General features: G+C 39.7%; 1 protein-coding gene across 2 annotated transcripts in view; it reads right to left on the bottom strand.

Moving 5' to 3' along the window:
• Positions 1-27,849, bottom strand: part of MYH10 (myosin heavy chain 10) — a 139,518-nt gene that overhangs the window by 96,961 nt on the left and 14,708 nt on the right. For both annotated transcript variants that reach the window (XM_077833047.1, XM_077833046.1), the window contains exons 3-4: positions 19,592-19,748; positions 2,212-2,239 (exon numbers count right to left, since the gene is read on the bottom strand). In XM_077833047.1, the coding sequence (XP_077689173.1) occupies positions 2,212-2,239; positions 19,592-19,748 (185 nt within the window). The remainder of the gene's footprint in view (positions 1-2,211; positions 2,240-19,591; positions 19,749-27,849) is intronic.

The following is a 27,849-nucleotide window of genomic DNA, read 5'->3' as shown; positions in this document are numbered from 1 at the left end:
CAGGTCATATTCTTGCCAGTTTGTCTTGCTGCCACAGGCAATAGAGGGAACTTCAGAAACACAGGTAAGTTCTTCCAATGGTTAATGAACGTTACTGTAAAAATCTGCACTTTATTTCCAGATTGATCTTGTCTAGCTTCAGCTTTCAACTACCGGATCTTGTTATGATTAAAGAACTATCAGATCTCTCCACATAGGTACTTTTAGAGGGTCATCAAGTCACCTCTTAACCTTCTCTCGGATAAGTTAGAGATGGAGCTTTTAAACTCTCATTATATAAAGATATGTTTTCCAGACCTCAAGCCATTCTTGTAGCTCTGTCCTAAACACGCTTTCTAATTGACATTTTTGATATGTGGACCAGAACTAGACTGTATTCCAGTAATTAAATTACCAGTGCCATATACAGAGATCATACCACCTCACTACTTCTACTCTGTATTCCCCTGCTTAAACAGAGGATCATACTGACCTTCTTAACTACAGCATTACACTGGGAGCACATGTTCAAATGGTTATATGCTATGACCCTTAAGTCCTGTTCAGTATGACTGCAATTCCATCTTGCAAGTGTCCCCTACATTCGTTGTTCCCAGATGCATGACCCTGTATTAAGACACACCTTGTTCAAAATGAGCCCTTTTGAACAAGCAATTCAAGTCAGCCCATAGAACCAATCTGCTTCCTTATTAATACTGCAACCACTTGTGTCATCTGCAAGTTTAGTAGTAATGATTTTATATTTTCTTCCCGATTGTTGATAAAGACACTGAATAGCAATAAACCAAGAACCCGTGGGACTGCACCAAGAATATCCTCATTGAATGATGATTCCATGTACAGTTACTTTTCAAAATTTACTAGTTAGCCAGTTTTTAATCCATTTAAAGTAAGCTATATTGATTTTGTGTAGTGCTACACTGGAGAAGCGCTCACTGAACTTCAGTGGCAGTTGCTGGGTTGTCTGCTCCTGCTAGGAAGGAAAACCTGGAAGCTTCCAGTCACCAGAAGCATGGCAAAGAGTTTATTTTTGCTTTGGGGGACAGTATCCTAAAGCTATCCTCCTCACAGAGGGAGTTTTTCTGTTTTGTAAAACGATAGCCATTTGAACACTACTAGCCCTAACCCATTTTTCAATGAGAGGGTGATGGGTAGCCCTGCATTTGGAATGTACCATATCTACCCTGGGAAAACCCAATCCTTCTCCAGCTTCTCATATTTTCCAGCCTATAAAGTAATATATTAGACTTTTTGCTTCTGGTTGGATAGGCAGGGATCCAGTCTGTTAAGCTTTAGGTACCCTAGGGTAACCTACAAGCCTGTGTGTCCTGGAACAAACATTTGTGGTAGTGTCCAAACTATCCTTCACAGACATGTTACCTATAATGGAGTTAATTGGTAATCAAATTGGAGATAGGAAGTCTAATATAAACAAGCCCTTAGGAGAAATGTTCTGAAGTTAAGTAAATAAGCTGGCTGGTAGGTTAGCAAACATGGAGTTGTGACTGACAGGGAAGATTGTAAATTAGCTAGGAGGCCCTTCAAACCTTAACTCACTCAGGGGAGGCCAGAAAGGAAGTCCAACCTAAACTATTGCCAGCTGGAGAGAGATGAGAAAGTAAAGAACCAGCCAGTTTCTTCAAAAACTCATTTGTGTTTGCGGGTTCTCACTTTCGTTTTTAAATGTCCAAACAATATCCTTTGCACTATATGCCACTAAAAATATAGGATACATTAAAAAAAAACAGTAAAGAGCCTTAGTTTGAGTGAATTTTGAAGTTGAACCTGCCAAGTAGGCAGCCGATCCTTTATTGTAGTTATTCAGCTAGCCTCTACACTTTGAATGGTTACAGTATGGTTTAACCTTATCAGAACATTATTGATCTATAAATTAGAGAGATTCACTTGTTCGATTTATGAGGTTTTTTTGTTTATTTGTTTGTTTTAAGATATTATGCTTATCGAGTGGTAAATGCTATTTAACACTTTCAGTAAGTTGACAGTGGGATAAAGTTCAAGTGCACCATGTTATGAATGAGTCAACATCTCAGACTAGATTAGATTTTATATTATGTGTTGCTAATTGTTACAAGCAGCTGCTAAGAGAACACTAAGAGTAATCTATCCAGGCAATAGTAGCCAAGCTCCTTGTACTATCACTAATATGATAAAAACAGCCAGCTTATGAATTCAATTATTTTGTTTACTTACGTGCAAAGAATTGATTGGTCCTCACGGTCTGCAAAACAAAGAAAAAAGAATACAGATTGTGATTTTGCTCGGATATTTTGTTGTAATTGCAAGCTACAAAGTTATATTAAAAGGGCATCCAGAAACCTGAACTTTTCATAATTCAGCAATTAAAATAAATAAATAAGCAATCACGTTTGATGGAGTGGTCTTTAAGTAGCGGTCTTTAAGTAGCGTCCTGAAGTTATTTAATTTGGGGGGGGAGGGGGAAGAGATGTTTTTCAGCTCCTTGTTTACATTTATAAAGGGTCTTTTTTTCAGCGAGAAGAGAGACTGACTGACTAGTCAGGGAAACAATTAAACGGTCGATACAGAAAATGCTGGCCAGTGCAGACTAAACTACACTAGAACATTACTAAAATGAAAATTTTGTATGTAATAGAGATTTTTTTTAAACCATATAGTAGTCTATTATTTTCAGACAGAAAATGAGACTAGTTGAAATTTTTAGTGTTTTATGTTCCCTACAGTCTCCCAGATTCATTGGCTACAAACAAGATTTTAAGTACTTGGAAACAGCAAGAATGTCTGCAGCCAATATGGTAATTCCCATCTACAGCTTTTTCTTGTGAACATGGAAGCTCATAAGTGCTGTCTTAATTCAGTTTATTCAGAAGAGAGAGTTGCCAATGGGATGCCTAGCAAGACATAGAACAGAACTGAATTGTGCAACATGATATTGCTCAGCACACAACATACACTACTGTGCATTGAAAAGAATGCCTGAAGGACATGCACTATAAAACTGTGAATGGTTCTCTTGCAGGTTACAGCATCTTTACATACTGCATTTCAATATATGGTCCTTATTTTTCAGAAGAGCTGTTAAAGTATACTTCACATATATGTAAAGTTTTTTCTGGTCTTTCAGTTAGTTAAAGAACTCCTCCCCCGCCCCCCAACTTTTTTCAGTAAGCTCAGCATCTCCTTATGCCTATGAAACCACCCCACACAGCTCTCTCTCAAACTGGTTCTATAGCTATCTGCATAATGATCACTGAATAACTGGTAGTCATCTACTGCAAACTCATGAGGGAATTTCAGTAGGTTTTTTTTATTTTTATGGATAATTGTTAAGGTTAAGATTTTATCATGGACAGGTCACAGGCAAGGAGCCTGTGACCTGTGTGTGGCTTTACTAAAAATAACCAGGGGGCAGAGCTGTGGGGCGGCCCCATGCATGAATGACAACTAGACCCCCACCACCATAGGAGGGGGTGCGAGCTCACATAGCACCAGCTTTGGAGCCAGCCACAGGTGCACAGCTCCGGATGCAGCCACAAGGGTGTGTGCACAGCTGCAACCCTGGCCAGAGCCCCAAGGCAGGGGCGCATGGTTCTGTCTGTGGCCCCAGGGGGCAGTGCACAGTTCCAGCCCCAAGAGAAGCCATGTGGGGGAGGGGGAGTGGGTGGCACACAGTCCTGGCTCCAGACCCAGCTGCAGGGCAGGGGAGCGAGGAGCAGAGACCCAGCTCCAGCCCCATCTGCAGGGCAGGGGTGCACAGTCCCAGCTGAAGCCAAAGAAGTCATGGAGGTCCAGTAGAGTCACAGAATCCGTGACTGCTGTGACCTCCATGACTAAATCATATCCTTAGTAATAATCATGAATTCCACTGCAAACAAGTCAACCTTATTTTGTTTGAACATAAGGTTCAAGACTAAGGGATATAGCCCTGATCCTTCCAGAATAAGGCAAATACCATGTTTCAAGGCCCCCCCCCCTTTTTTTTTTTTTTTAAAAGGACAGAAAAGTCAAGTGACATTCTTTAAACTTTTGAGATATTTATGAATTGCTGGCCATGCATGACACTAACTAGGAGGACCCGGAAAAAGGCATCAAATAGCAACTGATAACTGCTGTTCTCTCTAGGAGAGCAGTTCTAGACTTGAAGCACTAAAGGTGGATAGGCAGGAGGACAATTATGTTGCTGTGAAGCACCTGATTCCTCCCTTCCTGCCATCCCTCCTCCCCACTTTCCCCTAGAATCCAATGATTTCATTTAATGGATTTGAAGTTTAGACATCCCATTAAAAAAAAAAAACCCATGTATCACAATATAAACTCAACTATGTCTTCTTATCTGCTGTAAGAAGCAAAGTAAAAATTTGTTGGGTTTGGATAGTTTTGCCCAAGGATTTTTAGGAGATGGACTCCAAGATTCTACTGAGTATGGAGGAATATGAAATAAAAACACTAGTCATCCTACCTGTCATAAATATAAAGGGAAGGGTAAACACCTTTAAAATCCCTCCTGGCCAGAGGAAAAATCCTTTCACCTGTAAAGGGTTAAGAAGCTAGGATAACCTCGCTGGCACCCGACCTAAATGACCAACGAGGAGACAAGATACTTTCAAAAGCTGGGAAGAGGGAGAAAAACAAAAGGGTCTGTGTGATGCTTTGACCGGGGACAGAACAGGAATGGAGTCTTAGAACTTAGTAAGTAATCTAGCTAGATATGCGTTAGATTACGATTTCTTTAAATGGCTGAGAAGTTGAGTTGTGCTGAATAGAATGAATATTCCTGACTGTGTGTCTTTTTGTAACTTAAGGTTTTGCCTAGAGGGATTCCCTATGTTTTGAATCTAATTACCCTGTAAGGTATTTACCATCCTGATTTTACGGAGGTGATTCTTTTTTACTTTTATTAGAAGTCTTCTTGTAAGAAAACTGAATGCTTTTTCATTGTTCTTAAGATCCAAGGGTTTGGGTCTGTGGTGACCTATACAAATTGGTGAGGATTTTTACCAAACCTTCCCCAGGAAGTGGGGTGCAAGGGTTGGGAGGATTCTGGGGGGAAAGACTTTTCCAAACAACGCTTTCCCAATAAAAATAAACCCAGATAAATGTTTGGTGATGGCAGTGGAAGTCCAAGGGCAAAGGGTAAAATAGTTTGTACCTTGGGGAAGTTTTAACCTAAGCTGGTAAAAGTAAGCTTAGGAGGTTTTCATGCAGGTCCCCACATCTGTACCCTAGAGTTCAGAGTGGGGAAGGAACCTTGACACTACCCAAATCATATAAACTAATTTTATAAAGCTGTCAGGTACCAGCTAGTACCGTTACAAGTACTGAAGCAGAATAGCCAGCTGTCTCCTCTAAAGACAAGAGACTTGGGCACGAGCGATCAATTGACCTGTTTTCTCTGTTACTCAGCTAGGATATACACAAACACAAGAATCCAAAAAGGGTTCTTGGAACTTTTTTCATGACAGCCTGCCCACCTGACCGCCCCCCCACTCCAAGCAAGGGGGGCGGGGCATGGGGGGGGGGGAGGACTTTTATTTGAATATTTGAGTTATAGATTTATTGCCTTCCTGCAATAAAATGTATGCTACTCAGAGATTTAGGAAGCCCAGATGTATATTGCAAGTCATTAAGGGTAAGAGACCCATTTCAAAACTGTAATTAGAGGATCCATAATACACAGGGCTATCTGCAAAAGACTGTTAAGAAGTAATCCAAAAAGCTATTGTTTATCTTTCATATCTATTTTCCATGAGACAAAAGATGGTGAGACACCCCTAAACTGCTTTTGGAAAGAGTCAGACTAGGTACTGGACTAGTCAGCCGTTTTAGCAGACCTACTTGCGCATCTCAATCAAGGTTTACTGGATTGGGAAGCTACTACACAGGCCGTCAGGCTCTGCAAATTGCTGTCCCACCTAAAGAAGCTCAAACCAAAACCAAGAAGTTAACCAGGGACACTTGCCCTAGATTTAAAGCTAAGTGACTCCTTAAGGTTGAAAAGTAAAAACAAGCACCAGTCTAATCTGATTGAACTTGACTGCTTGTCTGCTATATACAGAGAGAGTGATTTGTACATTAAAGTATTATCTGCAATTGTAGAAGCATGTGGCTTTTCTTGGCACTGTATGAAAAGTTACAGCATGTGGGTATAAATGTATTTCTGTATACAGGGGATTCAAAATTCAAACCCCAAAATCAGGATGTGGATTTTCCAGTGTTGGGTTGGTTAGAAACACAGTAAACCACTAGATGTCCACATAGAATAAAACTGATAGTTTTCACTGAGGATAAGTGTGAAAGAACTTTGAAGTCTTTAAGCTATGAAATCTGAGTTTTGAAAAAAAAAAAAAAAAAGAAAAAACACAAAATTGAAGATGTGAAAGCACTATTTGGAAATATCTGCCTGATTTACTTCAGACTTCCTAAAAAATTGGTATATGTCATGCATGCAACATTTCATGCAACAGGAAGATTTTTATTTTTTGTCTGGGGTGGTGAAAAGTGGGCTTAAAACTGTTCAGTGATACCACAATATATAGCAGCTATGGTTTTCCTAAACCAGTTCTTTTCTGGCTTCCATTCTATGCATCAAGACCCATTCCTTTGCTTCACTGCTTGCAAGAGTAGAAGCCTGTACATAATACAAAGGCTTCTTAAAGAAAAGACCTCCCACACCAAGTACAAGGATGGTTGTAAAGACACAGCTTCAATTTAAAATCCTGACAATGCTCCTGGTTGAAATACACATGATTTAAAGAGCTCTTGAGGTGCTAAATACAGTATTTAGTGTCTCCTTGTATTTGGTTCTTTGCTACCCCCATTGAATAATTCCAGTAGGAGATGGAGCAGTGCCAACTTGTTTGCAAGAATAATTCTTATGTACTGTTTGTGGCAGGTTGGGATGGGAGATAGTAGCTTTCTCTAATTCTAGCCATATTCAGTGTACCAGCAGCAAACATTAAAGTGAAGGCAGAATATTCAGTATTAAAAGCAACATCAGATGCATAAAAACAGATCCATAGGATAGCCCTTCTTCCAACCATTCCTCATGGATCCAAACAGACCTGTGTGTATTACCCAACAAGGAACATGACCTTTACCAAGTGACCATGTGAGGCATACTTTGAAATTACAGGCCCAATCCGGCAGACTCACTAAATTTGGTAATTGTGGGACTACTTATATAGAGAGTTGGCCAGACGTGCTCTTGCAGGACTGGGACCCAATTGCCTTTGGTCAAATAAATAAATAGAGGGAAATTACATACTGGAAGTGCTCCTGCACCGATTGTGACTAGCCTTAATATTTTCAGTATTCTGGCTACATGGGTGAGCCATGGAGAAACAAGATATGCTGGAACAGTTACAGATCAGAAAAGGTCTCTGCACAGATTTGTATGTTAATTAGCAGAAGCATAAGAATGGTCATACTGAATGATATCACCGGTACATCTAGCCCAGTATCCTAGTATCAGTATGAAGTGAGCTTATGCTCAGATAAATTGGTTAGTCTCTAAGGTGCCATAAATACTCCTTTTCTTTTTGTCTTCTGACAGTGGACAGTGCCAGATGCTTCAGAGGGAACAAACAGAACAGGGCAATTTTAAGTGATCCACATCCCCTGTGGTCCAGTCCCAGTTTCTGGCAATCAGAAGTTTAGGGACACCCGGTGCATGGGGTTGGATCCCTGACCATCTTGGCCGACAGCCATATCCTCCATGAATTTTTTTAATCCAGTTCAAACACAGTTTTGGCCTTTACAACATCCCCTGGCAAATAGTTCCACAGGTTGACTGTACATTGTGTGAAGTACTTCCTTTTGTTTTAAGCCTTCTGACTATTCGTTTCATTGGGTGACCCCTGCTTCATTTGTTATGTGAAGGAGTAAACAACAACACTTTGCTATTCACGTTCTTTATAGCGCTCATGTTTTTAATAGACCTCTATCCTACCCCCCTACCCCCCCAAATCCCTCAGTCGTCCCTTTTCTAAAGTGACTGGTCCCAGTCTTTTTAATCTTTCCCATCATGGAAGTTGTACTATACCCCCAATAATTTTTGTTGCCCTTCTCTGCACCTTCCCTAATTCCAGTATATCTTTTGGTGCCTAACACTTCTCTTTTTTTATTGCTGCTCCATATGGAGTTTATGTTTTCAAAGAACTATCCACAATGACTTCAAGATCTCCTTCTTGAGTGGGAACAGCTAATTTAGATCCCATAATTTTGTATGGATAGTTGAGATTATATTTTTTAATGTGCATTACTTTGCACTTCACACTGAATTTCATCTGCCATTTTGGCACCTAGTCACCCAGTTTAGTGAGATCCCTTTAACTCTCTGCAGTCAACTTTGGACTTAACTATCTTGAGTATTTTTATTGTCTGCAAATTTTGCCCTCTCGCTATTTACCCCTTTTTCCAAATCATTTACGAATATGCTGAATAGCAAAAGGTCCAAGTAGAGATCCTTGGGGGACACAGCTATTTACCAGTCTCCATTCTGAAAACTGACCATTTATTCCTACCCTTTGTTTCCTGTCTTTTAACCAATTACTGATCCATGAGAAGACCTTCCCTCTTATCCCATGACTCTTTGCTTTGCTTAAGAGCTTTTGGTGAGGGATCCTATCAAATACTTTCTGAAAGTCCAAGTACACTATATCCACCGAATCACCCTTGTCCACATGTTTGCTGACTCCCTCAGAAGAATTCCAATAGATAGGAAATCATGATTTCCCATTATGAAATCCATGTTGACTCTTCCCCAACATATTAGATTCATCTATGTGTCTGATAATTATGTTCTTACTATCATGTCAACCAATTTGCCTGGCAATAAAGTTAGTCTTACCAGCCTGTAGTTGCCAGGATCACCGCTGTAATGCCTTGAAAAAAAGGGCATTACATGAGATATCCTCTAGTGATCTGGTACAGAAGCAGATTTCAGTGATAGGTTACATACCCTAGCTATTAGCTCTGCAATTTCATATTTACATTCCTTTACAATTCTTGGGTGAATATCTTCTAGTCCTGGTGACTTAGTTTAATTTATCAATTTTTTTCCAAAACCTCTTCTATTGATATCTCAATCTGGGACAGTTCCTCAGATATGTCACCTAAAAATAATGGTCCAGATGTGGGGGGAATCTCACCCATATCTTCTGCAGTGAAGACCTGTACAAAGAATTCATTTAGCTTCTTCCCCAATGGCCTTGTCTTCCTTAAATGCTCCATCAGCACCTCATTCCTCCAGTGGCCTGGCCCTACTGATTCTTGGGAAGCTTTATGCTCCTTTCTATTTTCCTCATTAAGAAATGACTTCCAATTTCCATAGGATGCCTTTTTGCCTCTAGCCATCTCTTTTTACTCTGCTGTTTACCCATGGTGGCTATATTTAGTCCTCTTACTGTTTGGGGGTGGGGAGCATTTGGGTTGAGCCTCTAGGATGGTGTTCTTAAAGGTTTTCTCCATGCAGTCTGCAGGCATTTCTCCCTTGTGACTGGTCCTTTGAATTTCTGTTTAACTAGCTTCCTCATTTTTGTGTAGTTCCTCTTTTTGAAGTAAATGCTACTGAGGGGGCGTTATTTGGCATTTTCCCCCCTACAAGGATGTTTAAATTTAATTACATTTTACGGTCGCTATTACTGAGCGGTTCAGCTATATTCACCTCCTGGACCAGACTGTGTTCCATTTAGAACTAAATCAAGAATTGCCTCTCCCCTTGTGGATTCCAGGACAAACTGCTCCAAGAAGCAGTCATTAGAGTAGAGAATGGTTGAAGGCCAGAATTTTTAATCAGCTACTTCTGTTCCTTATTAAAAAGTACAGTTCAGTAAACTTTAAAGATAACTGCCCTCTCAAAGGATTGTGGAAAGCGTCCAGACACCAACAACTACCATGTACCACCACAACTAGCTCAACGAGAAATTCTTGGAGCCATTTTAAATGCATCCTATTTTAGATTAGTCTCAAATAAATATCACCATGATGGTATGAGGTATGTTACTATTTTTCCCCAGCTGAATAAATCAATCCAGATATTCTTTAAAAAGCTTTCAACAAGGCAGTGGTTTCTATTACACAGAAAAAAGATATATTGCAAGTGTATTGAGTAAGTTAGCCACAGGAAGAAGTCAAATGCTACAATTTAGCAATAATTTTTTATGTCATTTTATGGAAGGCAGAGATGCGAGGTATTAAATATGTATATGACAATTTGAATGTCTGCACAGAGTAGAATGCTTATAGCTAAAGATCTTCCTCTTTCTGTAGTGAAAACCCATACTAGTCATACTCCTGCTGCTGTCACCAACAAGAGTATTAACTTCAGGGAAAGAGACCAGACACTGAACTTGTGTTATAGCCATTTTGATGCAAAAACTGAAAAAGGTAGTTGCGCTGCCAAGAAGAAGAGTTACAGAATCCCACAAGAAACAAATTCTTATACAGACTTGAGCACACCGTCAGATAATCTAGAATTTCATTAGTTTGTACTGACAATTAAGAGATTAGAAGTTTCTGAAATGTACAAGCTTCCCACAATGGCTAGAAAAAGAGTTGTGTATTTCCTGTGATTTCAGTCGCTAAATCCACGTGCCAAAACAAGACTAACAAAGAAGAGACGCCACTAAAATCTGAACACTATTTTATTAGTTCTTTTAGAAGAAAAAACTGAATGGACACCAGTTCTGTTACTCATTTACCAGTGAGCGAATGGCAATTATCTTTCAGTTCTAAAATAAGTGAAGCACTTTCCAGTTTGACATTCTTTTCGCTACAGACAGTAATTTGTTGATAACTACAGTACTCCGTTGTACAGTAGTCTTTACTGTTTCAATAGCAAAGGCTATACAAAGAAGGCATTTGTTTTTTAAAACTACACATAACAGTGGCAAGATCTATTAAATTTGCTGCTGCAAAATGTATTTAAGGGAAAAAATTCTGCCAGCCTACCTATTACACATTACTCACTGTTCTAAAAGAATCTCAACTCAAATCAAAATCATAAAAATCAAAGTTGCAATTTACTATTTTGATTTTACAATCTAAACTAGTGTTTAGATTAGTTTTCTGTGGAATTTTCAGTAAACTTAAAGCACAATACAGAAGAATGCATTTTTGCTCTACTATTGTAGAGATCTTATGCCACAAAATGGCATGTCTGCAAAACAGCTGCAAGCTTCCAGCTGGAGCTCGAGTATGTGACTTGTTTAACATCTGTATTATAATTTCTTTACTTGTAAAGTAGTATTTATTCACTACAACTCTGAAATCAAGTAAATGATCCTACAGCTACGTTTTCCCCTTAAAATGAGAAAAATTAACAATTTCAAAATTTAATTTAGGTAAATCCTGATAGATTCCTACTGCATGCTTAAAGCAATGGTAGTTGGACATCAGCACAACATCAGATTGTTAAAATCTATTCTAAAAGAAGAATTGTAAAACCTTCAACTTCTGACAAAAGTAGACGTTTTACAATCCTTCTTGTAGATTTTCATAATCTATTTTAATAATGAAAGGTTCAAAATGACATTCCAATGCAGTTAGTCTCTTGTAGTTGGCTAAGGTGCCTTAGGGAAGATTCATGTAAAATTCTTCAGTTTGAAGGAAGAATTAGACTTCAGACTGTAAAATATACAGTTTGGGGATTCCCTTCCTCCCCCTGTAGAATAGCCACAGTACAACAAATAGTTTCTAAAAATATTTAGGATTATGGTCATTTTTTGCCACTATTTTTCCGAACTTTATATTTCATCCTTTTATAGAAGTCTTCTCTTTCAGAGAGCATCACAAAGGATTGCAGTCTTTCAAAATGACTACCACCTCCCATTGTTCTTAAATCGGACTGAGGCCACAGGTTGCCATCAGCTAAAATGCCCTCTTTTAAAGTGGCCATCACTTCCCATGATTCACAACTAAGCTCCTTTCAAAGAAGATGGCAGCCCACTATGCAGTCAGGAGACATTAGCTACTCTTGCTAGGGCAAGATGGCAATTCTTTTCGGTATTCCCCAAGACAGAATATTCTTGAGCTTTGTTACCTAGTTGATGGGAATGGAGCAACCATTAATCCTAAAAATGTTTCTTCAGTTGTAGCCTATAAATACAGCTTCGTGGTATGAGAAGTTTGAACTGTTGTTTTGTTACTGAGATTATATACAGGGTTTGATGACTAGTTGTTTGTAAAGTACAGTGTGACTTTTCTCCTTCCCAATTCTTGGTTAGGACACCTAGGGAATAAAAAAAATCCTCAGTTTATTCTGCCCTGGCTGCTGCTTCTACACCAGAGACCCTCTGTTGAGCAAAGGAAAAACCCAACAACCTGGACTCCTTGGCGGCTGTCTCTCTACTTAACCTGTACAACCTCCTCCCCCCAACCTCAGTCTTTAACAGTAGGGTAAAGCAAAAAGAAAATCAAGGCTGGGCAGGGACAAGGCTGACATTGCATGGAGAGGATTCAACTGCTGGCCCATCAGGAGTAGCCAGCTGAGCCCAACTTCTTTTCCACATAGTGAACGAATTTTCCTGTAACATGCTAATAAAATTTGCCTAGTAAAGGAGTCTATTTGTAGTATTCCTCTGTTTATTCCAGGACAGAGAGTTTCCCCTCCTCCAGTTTTGCATTCCAACAGTCCCCTATATAAAAGACTCCGAACAACTGTTTTTAATACCAACTGTTCAAGCTACACATTTTTTCAAAAATTGCAATAAGATTTTTATCTGCCAGTTTCATGCTTTCAGTTAGTTCCTCTTCGTATTGGGAGAAATGTTTATTTAAGAGCTTTGACCACAGTAATGCCTGATTCAGCACCATAACAGTCATGTGAAACCAAGTCTGCTAGTTTCTAGTGGTATGACTGGTATTTTAGAAAAACATCCTGTATATGGATTCTCCTGCTTTTCAGGATGGCATGGTTTACCAGAGGTGGTTTTTACAGTTTACCACCATGGGAAAAAAAATTGTTTAGTCCCAGTTTGAGACATTTTGCTATTTTAAAAACTGTTTCATTAATGCACATCATATTACACTTCGTTTTAGTTACATAAATTTGGAGATTTGTACAACCTTGAATTAAACATAAAACCACAGTGGGTGTAACACTAATATGTAATTATAATATTGACCACCAGAGTGTCTATACATTTTGGTTCAGTATTTTCTCAGGGAAGTTCTATAGGTCATAACTCATATTTTAGTTTTCAGAAATCAAAACCATATGAAAATAATGCACACTGTTGTAGGCTTAAAGTATTATGCAATCAGAGGCATGCAGAGATGCAGACTACCAATCCAAGTCCATTTGGCCACACACATTCTGCAGCAAAAGACCAGCTTTGATATAGTGGTTAGGCCGAGCCTATGCCTCCGTTTTGAATGGATGTATCTGAAGTTTGAAAAGACTAAAGATTCACTGAAGTTCTGCCTCATGAACACTCTCAATCCTGACATAATGTGATTTTTAATATACGTTTCCAGGCAAGTTGAATGTTCCATCGTGTCTCACCAGGAATTTGGGGGTTTACAGATCCTGGGCATTCTTTTTACCAGGCTCCAGAGTGATGGCAATTACCAAAATGCTTTTCTAAATCTACAACATGTTTCATTAAAGCACTTGGGAATAGGGTCTTGTCCAAGTAGACTAAGCCAATGTAACGCACATCCAGTGTCAAGCAGGAAGGGCATATTGAGTGGGGTTCCAAGGGGATCTGTGCTGGGTCCGGTTCAATATCCTCATAAATTATTTGGATAACAGCATAGAAAGTATAATGAAAGTCTGTAGCCAGTACCAAGCTGGGAGGGGTTGCAAGTGCTTTGGAAGACAGGATTAGGATTCAAAATGATCTAGACAAACTGTAGAAATGGTCTGAAATAAAAACCAGGATCAAATTCAATAAAGGACAAATGCAAAGCACTACACTTAGGAAGGAATAACCAATTGCACAAAATGGGAAGTGACTGCCTAGGAAGGGGCATTGCGGAAAAGCATCTGGAGGTTATAATGCATCAAACTAAATACGAGTCAACATTAATACTGTTGCCAAAAAAAAAAAGCCAACATCATTCTGGGATGTATTAACAGGAGTTTTCTAAGCAAGACAAGTAGCAATTTTTCCCACTCTACTCATCACTGAAAAGGCCTCAACTGGACCACTGTGTCTATGTCTGGGCACCACACTTTGGGAAAGATGTGGACAAATTGGAGAAAATCCAAAGAAGAGCCACAAAAGTGATTAAAGGTCTAGAATACACGAACTACAAGAAAAGATTGAAAAACTGGGTTTGTTTAGTCTAGAGATGAGAAGACTGAGGGGCACATAATAAGTCTTCAAGTAAGTAAAAGGGTATTATAGAGGGGAGATTAAATTGTTCCTTAGCCACTGAAGACAGGACAAGAAGTAACAGGCTTAAATAGCAGCAAGGGAGATTTAGGTTAGAAATTAGCAAAAAGTTTTTACGTGTAAGGGTAGTTTAGCACTGGAACAGATTCCATAACCTCAATAGGAAATAGCCATCACTGGAGCTTTTTAAAAGGCAGGTTAGAAAAACACTGGTTAGGGATGGTCTCAATAATACTTAGTCCTGCCTCAGCACGGGGACCAGAAAAAGATGACCTACTGAGGTCCCTTTGGGTCCTACATTTCTATTATTTGAATGGACCTTTTTGCTTTATAAGCACAGGGGGAGGGGGAGAGAGAGATTCTCAAGTGTACAGATTTCAACCCAGTTTCCTTCTTTCAGCAGGGCATCACAAGAGTTGACCCGTGCAGAGTGCAGTACTTAAGGTCCTTCTAAACAGGAAATACGTTAATAGGAGAAGAATACAGAAGCTGTTTGGCAGCAGCACTGCTAACTGCCAGCTATACAAAAACCCTCTGCAACAGAGCTGTCATTGTGCAATGCAGTTTCCAGTTTATATTTGGAGTTTAACAAAATGGAGTCTTTCCAGCACTTGGCAAGACAATGAATGATTATTCAGATGATCAAGCAGTGTCAAATTTTGTTATGGGGAAACAAAAAAAAATCCACAACACACCTTAATTTTTAAAATCTGAACCAGAGATATTTTGGAATTTAAGCCCCAATTGTTTATTTAAACTCTTGGGCCCTAACACACTTGCATTTAAAGAGAACATAGTTTGTGAAGCACGAAGTTGAACACAAGCGAGCTTTTAATCTGATTCTAGGACATGAAACCAGAATGTCCCAAGCAGTTCTCCCATCATATTAATTTTGAAATGAAGGCTCAATTTGCACGACAGAAAGACCGGTCTTAAAACAAAAACAAAAAAAGAGTTGTTTAATGTTACAGTTTAGGTCTGTATAATCCCCCATTTGGGTCTTGCACATGGATCTGATACGACTGCCTTAGAAATCAGCAATTGTAAGGGCATTTGCAAGCAAAGTGGCCAGTGAGGTATGGCTAACTTCAGAATCTACTGCAGGAGGAGGAGGTAAGGCATCTCACCTGTATGTACAATCCAGATTTTAATACAATTTCTGAACATCTTCAGATCTTGGTAATGCAAAGGGGGGGGGGGAGGGAGAAGAAGAAAGGCATGCTAGTTCCTGCATATTTTCTTCCTTTAGCTGAAAATTTTAATTGACTAAATTGTCAAAAAAAAAAAAAAAAAAAAAGGAGTTGGAGCTGAACTGTGTGTGTGGCAGAGAGAGAGAGAGAGAGAGAAGGCATTTTATTCCCATAAGAACCATCTACTTTGGTTTTATCATTCACGTCAAATATCCTCCTCTTTGGTTTTAGAACCAACTGAATGGAAACCTATATTCACTAATCCCAGAATTTTAAGGCTAGTTTACATCCCAAAAAGCAAGATTCCCATAACCATTTTTGTTTGCAAACAGATGACACCTCTGTCAATACCCAAACTGAGGAGGCGGAGCTAAAACAATTACTGCAATTTGGAACCAAGACAAACAATTGTCTCCATATCCTTGTGAGACTTTAGACCTTTTTGACCTTAGACCTAGTTGGGACAAGAAGCAATCTACAATAGAAAAATAAAGTTTGCTGGTACCAGCAAACCTGCCGAGCATAGACACAGCCCCAATGAGCAAAAGTGCTTTTGCAAATATAGCTTATACCAGTTCCCTGAATAAAATAAGCTACACCGGGAAAAACCACTTACTAGTTTGAATTACCATACCTCCTAGGAGCCCTAGTCGGGCACCAGGACCTCATTGTTCTCAGCACTGTTTTTTAGCCAGTTTAACAGCATCTGCACTAGGGCTTCAGCCAGTATAATATCCAGGACTAGGGCTCCTAGGAGGTATGGCAATTCAAACTAGTAAGTGCTTTTCCTGCTCTAGTTTATTTTATTTAGGGAACTAGTATAAGCTATATTGGCAAAAACACAATGTTGCTCGTAGGAGCTGCCTCTATGCTAGGAGGGTTTGCTGGTATAGCTAGAAAAAGATGGCTGGTATAGCGTAGACTAGGCCTTTCTGTGTTGACTTCTTTTCCATTGCAACGGGTTCAATTGGTGGCAAAGCAAGTAATAATCATCCCACCATTATAGGGAAGGTAACAAAATAGCAAAGTTACTGCTACAACTAGACACAATGGGATCAAGCAAAAACCAAAATACCAGTACTTTCCTCAAACCAGGATTAGCCAGAGATTAACAAAATTGCTGTAAACTCAAAATACTTCCAAGAAGGAATAGCTACAGATTATACACATTTCACACACCTCTTTGCCCTGAAACTTGCTGAAAAGCAACTAAAAGATATGGATTTCGTTCAGAAAAAGCCTAACTACTCTGAACATTAGTTCTTTTTATTGAAGCTCAGATTTCCTCCTAAGAGGGATGATGCTTTGTACTAGATGAAGAAACCTCTCTCCAAAAAGTGTAGGCCCCAAAATTTTCAGATAATGTTCCTATCCTATACAGATTATACCATGCTTATGATAATAACATCTGGGCACTTTCAAGTAGTGCATTAAGCAACATGACTAAGAATTGTCACCTGTTTGTTCTGCGATCCTCTGAAGCGAAAGCTTAAGATTCTAAAAATCACAGAGCTCCAAGAACCAAGGCCCTCACCTATACCTTAGTGATAAGGTGTATCTGCATGTCAGAGGAGGAGCCAAGACCGATCAGGTTGGATTTGATTTAAATCACTAGTCAGGAAGACTATTTAATCATGGTTTTCTACATAAAAGTGAATTCTTGTTGGCTATTATAACCTTAAACACATTCTTCACAACTCAGAGATAGATGTATAGTGTGTACCTTTTAAAAATAAAACCTACATTTTTAAACATTTATTTAGAAAAAACTTTTCAGATTAGTTTTTACAGCTATATCAGAAAATGAATGATTGTTTGGTGATTTCATTTCAAAAGGTAATTGAGGAAGATATTTATGAAGTCACGTTAACTATTATGGTTTTTTTCCTTCAACAGCAAATATATTTTAATAAAAAATGTATGTGTCCCTTGCGTCCCACATTTAGCTGCAGACTTCTTGTCCAGATCTATTACGCCCCCAACAATCTTCTAGTCATTGAACTTTTTGAAACTTTGCACTTTTAGAGAGAGGTAAGGGATTGACTCTGTGTACACAAATTTGCAGAGCGACAATAGAGTTTGAGGTCTATTATTTATTTTAAAACATTTTTGCTGTTAACAGGCATGTTACCTCTGGAGACAAAAATCCAGTTTGAGAACTGCAAAACTAAGCATCTCTGATGGTATCTTCTAGACCAGTGGTTCTCATCTCTGGTCCACAGTTTGTTCAGGGAAAGCCCGACGGGCTGGGCCGGTTTGTTTACCTACCACATCTGCAGGTTTGGCCGATTGCAGCTCCCACTGGCCGCGGTTCGCCGCTCCAGGCTAATAGGAGCTGCAGAAAGCAGCGTAGGCTGAGGAACGTGCTGGCCACCCTTCCCATAGCACCCATTGGCCTAGAGCAGCGAACTGCGGCTAGTTGGAGCCGCGATCGGCCGAACCTGCGGACGCGGCAGGTAAACAAACCAGCCCAGCCTGTCGGGCTTTCCCTGAACAAGCGGTGGACCAGAGTTGAGAACCACTGTTCTAGACTGAACACTGAGTCCCATTGGGTAGATAGAAAGATTATTTAAATTTAATCTATACAGAAACCTGTGAGAAGTGAGGGACATATGCTTTTTTGGGCAGAATGGGGCAAGCCAAACAACTTTATAAGGGAACATTTTGCGACTTTAAACAAGTATGTTCTCTAATAGATCAGCAACCTAATAAAAAAAACAAACGTTAACTGGGATGACGTTAAGTGAGGAGTTGCTGTATCTTCATCTTGCCTCACTATTCTAGGACATTTATGCGGACCAAAACTATGGTTGTCATGGCGATGTGGAACCAAGATTGGGATGAGGAGATATGGCCAAAAAACAGACAGACAAAAAAAAAAAAACCACATGCGTGCACACCTTTGAAGTACGCTAAAACATGAAGAGGTTTGAGTACCGCTGATCTAGAGCTATGTTTTGTTATCCTTATTGTCTTAAATGCAGTCTAAGTGTTAGTCTTTAAATTCATCTTGGAGACTCTTATTGGGTAAAAAACTTCAGCTTAAGTAATTAGGCCTTAGACAATACAGCATCTCCCTCCCCCTTCTCCCACCTGCAAATGTGGTTACTGTTGACATATTGTGAAAAATCCACACACCCTGAGCAGCACAGTTAAACCAACGTAACCCCCAGCGTAGATAATGCTAGGTCAATGGGAGAATTCTCCTGCTGATCTAGCTACCACCTCTTGGGGAGTGGAGTGGAGTACCTACCCCAACATTAGAATCCCTCTCATCGGCACAGGGAACAAGGTGGGATAAGGCAATAATCTTTTATCGGACCAACTTCTGTTGGAGAGAAACAAGCTTACAGAGCTCTTCTGCAGGTCTGCATTTAGCTTTCCCAGACCTGAAGAAGAGCTCTGTAAGCTTGTTTCTCTCTCCAACAGAAGTTGGTCCGATAAAAGATATTACCTCACCCCACCTTGTATCTCTAATATCCGGGGACCGACAAGGCTACAGCTACCCTATGCGTACACGTTTATATAAAAATAATTTTAGCCACTGAGAAACCTCAGTATAGCGTGCAGTGACAACATTAAAACAGGAGTACAGAAAGCAGTTTGAATGTACCCATTTAGCAATTGTTTCTGAAACCAATTAGTTTAGTTTTGCTGCATACCTTTTAATTTTTATTTTGGTGCCTCTGGAAATACATGTTCCCTAGTGTATCAGCACCTCTTTTATGTCCCAAATGTCATTACTACTTCGTTCTGAAGGAAGCCATTTCCACTTTAAGTTTACTATTACTATTATGCCACTTATTACAAAGTCTATCATTCAGTCACAGCAGCAAACTGGCAGGTACTTTGGAAGTCAAGAAGAAAACACACCATAGAGTCATACTCTTAAAGGTCACTCACTGTTCCAAATTGCCCCCGCGCCCAAAATCTTTCTTTAAAAAGTTTAAAGATTTCTGTATTTATTAGAAAGCAGACCTTTAGTGTGATAATAGAGAGCCTAAAATTAAGTGCATTAAACCATTTCAGCTATTTATAACAAAGTAATATTTAAATAGTTCTTACCTTGCAACATGCATCTATATGCAGATTCAGATATTGCATAAATGTGTGGTGGCATTTCGTGACGTTTCTTCCCTCTGTACATCTCAATGATATTTTCCGAATAAATTGGGAGGTTCTTGTAGGGATTTATGACTACGCAGAACAGTCCAGAATAAGTCTAAAAAAAACAAAAAACACCACACCAACAGCAGTTTGGTTATAAAATAAAGATAAAATAGCTACGTGCACTATTAAATAAAGCCAGAGGCCAGGAAAGCTTCATTCTTCCCAAATTGTGGGCCATTTCTGTGCTAGTCTTGAACATTAGTGACTTCAATAAAACCACCACCTCAAACTATTTAGTTCAAAAATATTGGTTGGTACTTTGAGACATCTAACAACTAAGCTCTTTTGGATAAAAGTTATGATAGAGGCGAAGTCTTGAGTATTTGATTCCTCCTCATTCCCCAAAAAGAAAAACTGCAGTATTACACTAGTATGTGAAAACCACAAAGTGAAAGTTTTCCATTTTCACTAAAGTTGGACACAAATTGCATCAAAAATGGAAAGCAGCTTAGATTTAAATTGTACTCTGATAAAACGTGCTTTTTTTAAAAAAAAAACACATCAAGCTTGCAAAAAACTTATGAAAATGTAGCTGTTCAGGTTCAGAGTCTACTCACTCAGTTAAAGGAAGAAATTTTGAATTAGCTGCTGATTTTTACACAATGAGCTAGTAATTCTCAACAGCTGGGTTGCTCCTCCTGCTACAGAAAGCAAAGAGCATCCCCGTTTAAGACCTTCCTCCAGGCCTCATCTCTTGGTAACTGCTTTCAAAAGTGCATCAAGCTAAGTAAAAATTAATCAATAGTTCCATAACAACAAGGGCCAGCTATAGGACCTCCTCACTCAAAAAGAAAAATAGGAAAGTTAGTTGCTAAACATCCCAGGTGCAGAGAGCTAGATTCATGGTTTCATTATGGTCTGTGGGAGAGGATCCAAGTTCAGGACTCCACAAAATTCCTCAGATGATATTGGTGGGAGGTTTGCAAAGAGAAAACAAGGCTTTATGTAATAACTAAAAAGTATATATTATCCAGTCCTCTACTGTAATTCTCCATTACTCAGTGACAAAAACCTGCTTCCCTCAAGCCACCACTACTTCTGTTTCTGCTCTCTTCTTTCCCCAGAATTCTATTTCTTTCCCTAAAAAGAAAAGGAGTACTTGTGGCACCTTAGAGACTAACCAATTTATTTGAGCATGAGCTTTCGTGAGCTACAGCTCACTTCATCGGATGCATACCATGGAAACTGCAGAAGACATTATATACACACAGAGACCATGAAACAATACCTCCTCCCACCCCACTGTCCTGCTGGTAATAGCTTATCTAAAGTGATCATCAAGTTGGGCCATTTCCAGCACAAATCCAGGTTTTCTCACCCTCCGCCCCCTCACACACAATACACATTGTGAAGAGAGTGGTCACTTTGGATGGGCTATTACCAGCAGGAGAGTGAGTTTGTGGAGGGGGGGGGGGGGGGGCGGAGGGTGAGAAAACCTGGATTTGTGCTGGAAATGGCCCAACTTGATGATCACTTTAGATGAGCTACTACCAGCAGGAGAGTGGGGTGGGAGGAGGTATTGTTTCATGGTCTCTGTGCGTATATAATGTCTTCTGCAGTTTCCGCGGTATGCATCCAATGAAGTGAGCTGTAGCTCACGAAAGCTCATGCTCAAATAAATTGGTTAGTCTCTAAGGTGCCACAAGTACTCCTTTTCTTTTTGCAAAGACAGACTAACATGGCTGTTACTCTGAAACATTTCTTTCCCTATGATTGACTGTCTGCATTTCCTTCCCACCAACACCACTCAATTCTCATCTCCCTAAGGGTGTCACTGTCACATGCTTTCTTATTCCATGCACTAGAATGTGCAGCAATTCAGTAGTCAATTTTGACAGTGAAGTGTCACCACTGCGTTTTAGAGTTGAGGCTCCAATGAGTAATAGAGAGCAGAACAGTTCAGAACTATTACAGCAAATGTAACAGTTTATCTGCAAACTTAGGGAGATAGGGTCTGTTTACACCCTGTTCACATTTGGAAGGGTTTTTTTACATTGCAACCATGAGGGAATAGAATTTATTTATTTATTTTTAAGCAAAAGCTGCAATTCTAGAAAACCTGAATGTGTCATGGAAGCCACAAATTCATCAACTAGGTCATATGCTTGACACCCCTCTCCTCAAGACAGGAAGTTTGAAAGGCAAGCCAAATTACTCCCCCCTATAAGAATACATCTGGCAGTGAATTCCTTAATTAACTAATAATAAAAGGTATCATAAATGGAAAGGAGAGAGAAAAAAATGGAACAGGAAGTCAGTCTTTCACTTTGCCTACTAGGAGAGATTGAGCAACAATTAGTGGTCTGCTACAGCAAAGTGCAGCCTCCAGGCAAAGGTTAAACTCACTGAAAACAATCTTGTAATGCCCAGAAAAAAAGTGTGTTAAAAAAGTTTATCCACGTTGCCTCCTGGCAGATTTTCTCTGCAGTCTGTCTCAGCTCAAGTAGTAGATTGCAAACTCACTAGCTGAATTTGATATCATCATATGAATGCAGAGAGAGTTATGTTTTCATTATGCATGGTTTTTTATATATCAGTTGTGCCCTTAGTTCTCTTATTCCAGAGACAGTTTGTCACGAAGACTTACATATTCCATCAGTGCTTCTTTTGATATAAATATACAAACAGCTGATGAATCAGTCAGATTGGGGGGGGGGGGGCAGTTCTTGCAGTCCTCATGAAATGCAGCACTGACACTCAAATGGAAAGTATTCCTTAGCGCAGTGGTTCTCAACCTTTCTTGACTACTGTACCCCTTTCAGAAGTCTGATTTGTCTTGGAACCCCCATGTTTCACCTCATTTAAAAACTACTTGCTTACAAAATCAGACAAAAATACAGTGTCATAGCACACTTACTGAAAAATTGCTTACTTTCTCCTTTTGTCTGTATGAAATTTTAGTTTGTACTGACTTCACTAGTACTTTTTACTAAAGTCTACATAAAACTAGGCAAATATCTAGCTGAGTTGATGTACCCCCTGAAAGACCTCTGAACCCCAGGGCTACTGTTGAGAACCACTGCCCTAGCTTTAAGACCTTCAGGATGAAGGTTTAAGGTCATTAATAATAAAGCCCTTTAGGGAGCTCTTCATAAGATAATGAAGAACACGTGCTGGAATTTCCAAATCTATACTCTTAATTTTCTGGCGAGAAGGAGCACAGTTCTTTCTGCTGCTCAGAGGAATCCTGTTAAGCAGGCAATCCACCTTCTCAATTAAGTAAAGGCACATACCAGCATTAAGTAAAGAAATAGGCTAGACCAGAGGTACAGATTTCCTTACAAAAACAGAATCTGAAATCTGGTCTTTGGTCACAACCCCCACACAACATGCATTTCAGTACTTCAACCTGGCCTTGATAATAGGCTCTTTTGAGAATGCAGATAGGACCTTGCCTACATAACTTACAAGAAAAGCTGTTAACTAGAAGAAAGCTGGATCTGTGTTTCCAAATGGACCTTGGACAGCAGGTCTGATCTACTCTGCCTGCCTCAGATAACCTATAGCAATGTTACTTGCTAGTGCTACAGATGCATACATTTTAAGTCTTATTACAGATCTTTGACTGCTCTGCATGCTCCTAGGAAGGGAACAAATGGGAAGAAAGGCACATTGAAAACTGCTCCAGCCTGCTTCAAAGAAACCCTTCCAGTTGAAGGGACATTATCCATTGGCCCTGCTTAAAGTCTAAGCTAGACTGACCTCTTCATCACCTGGATAGGTCCTCTAAAACTTAAGTGTTTGAGGCTCCACTCTCACAGGGCTACTGCAGTCTTCTTTATTCAACACAAAAGAGGCCTTTTTGCAAAACTAACACCCTTGAAAGTGTTTTCTTCAGTTTATCTGGTTAAATACAGGACTTGCTGGACCTCTGAAATAGGTCTAAGGCAGGGATTCTCAAACTGGGGGTCAGGACCACTCAGGGAGTCACGAGGTATTACATGGGGGGGTCCACGAGCTTGCAGCCTCTACCCCAAACCGCGCTTTGCCTCCAGCATTTATAATGGTGTTAAATATATTTTAAAGTGTTTTTAATTTGGGGGGGGGGGTTGGAGAGGCTTGCTATGTGAAAGGGGTCACCAGTACAAAAAAGTTTGAGACCCACTGCGAGCCTAAGGTCTGAGGCCTTATGTCTACCTCCATGGGGTGGAATCACACAACTCTCTCACTCAAGCCCAGATCCTGGACTACTGCACCCTGTATATCAACAGTGATTTCTCAGCAGGTCAGACTGGCTTAGGTACCGGCAATTCTTCCCTTTAGATGCCATAACCAGTGGTAGTTAGTAACGCTGCGATTTAGTCCTGGAATCCGTGACTTCCAAAGACTGCTGTGACTTCAGCCATCTGGGAGCTACAGGGTCCCCTGCCGCCTGTGGAGGCAGGCAGCTGTGGAGGCTCCTGGCCACTGCTTGCGGCGGGGGCGGGGGATCCCCACAGCTCCCCACCACTGCTCCTGGCTGGGGGGACCCCTGGCCACCAGCAGAGGGGGACCCTGGAGCTCCCACCCCTTCCTCCTCCCCGTCCCAGCATCTGCCCAGGCTACCCATTTTGTCATGGATATTTTTAGTAACAGTCAAGCACAGGTCACAGGCTTCTATGAATTTTTCCATTATTGCCAGTGACTTTTATTAAAAAATATCTGTGACAAAAACTTAACCTTAGTAATTAGTGACCAGACAGCCTTCTCCAAATATTTACCACAGTTGGAACAAAGCATAAAAGGAAGAGAAAACAAAGAATTTTAAAGTCGATACACCAGGGTAGATTTGATTTCAACCAAAATTGATTGAAATCATGATTTCAATCACTAGTCAGGAAGACTGTTTCATCATGGTTTTCTACATAAAAAAAAAAGTGTATTCTTGTTGGTTATAACCTTACTACATATTCTTCACAACTCAGAGATAGAGATGTAGGTTTCATTTTTAGAAGCCACACACTATACATTTTTAAACAGTTATTTATTTTGAAAACTTTTCAGATTCATTTACTGATACTGCTGTAAAACTAATTATTGTTTGGTGATTTCATTTACCAAAAGGTAATTGAGGCAGATATTTATGAAGTCATTGGGAGGTGAACTATCATTAATATTTGGAGGATTTTCTTGCCATTCTGTATTAGGAGGAGAACATCACCAGACAGACATTTACATTGTTCTATTTAACTAAAACAACAACGTAAAAGTATTCTGGATTTTTTTCTTCAACAGCAAACATATAATATTTTAACAAAAAAGCATATATCCCTCACTTCTAACATTTATCTACAGACTTCTCCTTGTCCAGATCTATTCCGCCCCCAACAATCTTCTTTCTACTCATTGAACTTTTTTCAGAGTAACAGCCGTGTTAGTCTGTATTCGCAAAAAGAAATGGAGTACTTGTGGCACCTTAGAGACTAACCAATTTATTTGAGCATGAGCTTTCGTGAGCTATAGCTCACTTCATCAGATGCATACTGTGGAAACTGCAGCAGACTTTATATATACACAGAGAATATGAAACAATACCTCCTCCCACCCCACTGTCCTGGGTAGATAGAAAGATTAACCTAAATCTATACAGAAGCTTGTGGAACCCCATAAGATTGGGTCCCTAACCCATGAACTACTGAAATTCATTTTCAAAAATTTTCTTTAACAGTACATTAATATATTGTCTCATACTATAGAATTAGACTTTATAATCCCTATTCCATGAGGAGATATCTCTGAGCTATAATGGATCTTAATTAAAACTATATCTTTAGATAGGTGTGTGGTGGGGGGTTGGATAAAATGCTTTGAGGAAAAAAGCAATTTAAATAAAAAAAATCTGTTTGTTTTTATTTTTTTTTAAATCATTAATTTTTATCCACCCTGCTATACACAGGTCTATCTCACTCAGAGGCTTGTCATCTCGTCACAGAGACCCTAGGCAGTTCCCTCTTTACTCCAGACCCCTGGGGTTCAGGGTCGGTGAGAACAGCTTCTCATCAGCAATGCCCAACAACCATTGCCCCCTCCCTAGAGGGGGACACTTATCTCACCCAGAAGCTCTTTGTCTCAGGTTCCTCAGGTTTTTTGGTTCTCATGTGTTTACAAGCTGGGAATCCTCCCCCCTAAATACACTAGTTTGTGAGAGCTCCAAAAGGAATTGGAGGTGGGTCATCCACATGAATGCTTCTAGTATGTTCCCTTACATGTTTGTGAAGAAATATCTGAGGCCTTTGTTCTTTTTCCCACCTTGTATAGACAGCTTATGTTGGCTTCCTCCAATACACATAGTAAGCATACTAATATTTAACTAACTTTGTTTATATAATCAAACCCTTAATATTAATGAATCACGTAGCTCACATCCATTACACATCCCCTCATCTGCATGCCCTGAACTTTGTGGAGGGTGCAGAGTCCACAGTTAGAAGATCGGCCAGAAAGAGGCTAATGCAGGGCAGTCAATTTGGGTATATAGCTGGACAGGCTGAGGGAAAGGAGTGGATACTAAGTCAGAGGTATTCTGACTAAATTCAGCAAGAGCGTGAGGGAAGTAGTCTGAATCCAGGAGGTCTCCGAGGAAGAGATCTGGGAATGAATCCAGAGGCTGTGTTCAGGAGAGTAGTATTGTGGGTTAGCTAACTTTAAGAACTGAATTTTGATGGGTTTGGCTTGTTTTATACTATTTACGTTCAAGTTTTTGTTCAGTCTTCATTTCCAAGGAGAGAAATACTCAGACTAAAGTTTAAAACAGAGTATATCAGTAATTAAGATAAAATTCATTACAAACTCTGATGGTGAACTAAAGAGGCCTCTTCCTGCAAACCACAGTGTGCAGCAGCCCTCATAAACCTGTCATTTCCAGCACACTTTTCCCAATCCAGCTAAAATGGCCTCTCACATGTGCAGCATTCTTGAACTAAAAAAAGTTTAAGCTTAGGAAATACTCCAAGCTATACTATGCATGCACAGCATGTGATCTTCAGAAAGTCATAACACAGACCACCATGTATTCTATAGTAAACTACACCTATGTTCTGCAGCAAGAACACTGGATTCCATGGAATCTATTGCCTCAGGATGTAGGCTCTGTACAGTCTAGAATTTTTTCCCCCGGAAACAGCTCTTACTGAATCAAATAGGACTGAGGGAGAGAATATCAGATAGAGGGATACTGTACTTTCAAGTTTGATTTTATATTGCCTCATTTTTAGAGTACTGCAAAATATTGCAATGAAAATGTATAATTGCATTGTAGAATTCATAGAAAAAGGAGCAGAGGAAGAAGGAAGAGGTTTCAGCAATAGGTCTGGGATAGTGCTGCATTTGTCACCCAAACTGAAGCTGTGAAAAGGCAGTTTATTGCACAAACCCAAACACATTAAATGGGGTTTAAAACTGACCAGAATGGCAGTGTTAAATGTTGACACCAACATTTGTATCATCAGATTGAAGAAGGAACACCCCACTAAAAGGAATGGACAAGCAAGAGCTTGGGACTACTGTGTTCCATCTGCAAAGAATGAAGTAGACATCACTCTATCAAATTTCCACGGTTTACATTTGGGTGTTTCTCTTTGCAACAATGAGGGCAACATGATTTTTGTGGGAGTAAAGAGCTTGGTTTCTGGACCACAATTCTGCAGAACGTATAAGGCCCTGTCAAATCAAGGACAAGTTTCAACAGAAACTTACTTTCTATTGGTTAGCACTATTCCTATTATTAATTTTGGTTTTCCCAACTCAGGCAATTTGGACTACAGACTGCTAAACACAGGACTTCTGTAATGGGAAGTATTTTACCCTGTCTCCTTCTCCACAGATGAGCCATTTCTGTTCAAGCTTTCAGAACACACTGTAGCACAAAGATCACACACTGAAAATTTCAGCCAGTTATAATCAATTGATAAAGGGGGTTATAATGAAAACCGTTATGAAACCTTGAGTTTTAGCAGGAGCTGCAGCTCCTGCTATAATAAATGTAAAGTATGTGCATGTATGCTTTTACACTGATAAATTAAAAATAAACTTTCACCTTTTCACAAACATTAAATTTTAAATTTCAAAACAAGGCACTAAATTCTGTTTTGCTGAAGAAAAGGATGTGGGCAGTATAAAAGGAAATCAGGAATGCACTATCTTGGCAACGCTCCAGAGACAAACATTAAAGCAGA

The sequence above is a fragment of the Eretmochelys imbricata genome, chromosome 14 (genome assembly GCF_965152235.1).
Source record: "Eretmochelys imbricata isolate rEreImb1 chromosome 14, rEreImb1.hap1, whole genome shotgun sequence".
Classification (NCBI taxonomy): Eukaryota; Metazoa; Chordata; order Testudines; family Cheloniidae; genus Eretmochelys; species Eretmochelys imbricata.
The sequence above is the reverse complement of the archived record's forward strand: the minus strand, read 5'-3'. Positions and strand labels throughout refer to the sequence as shown.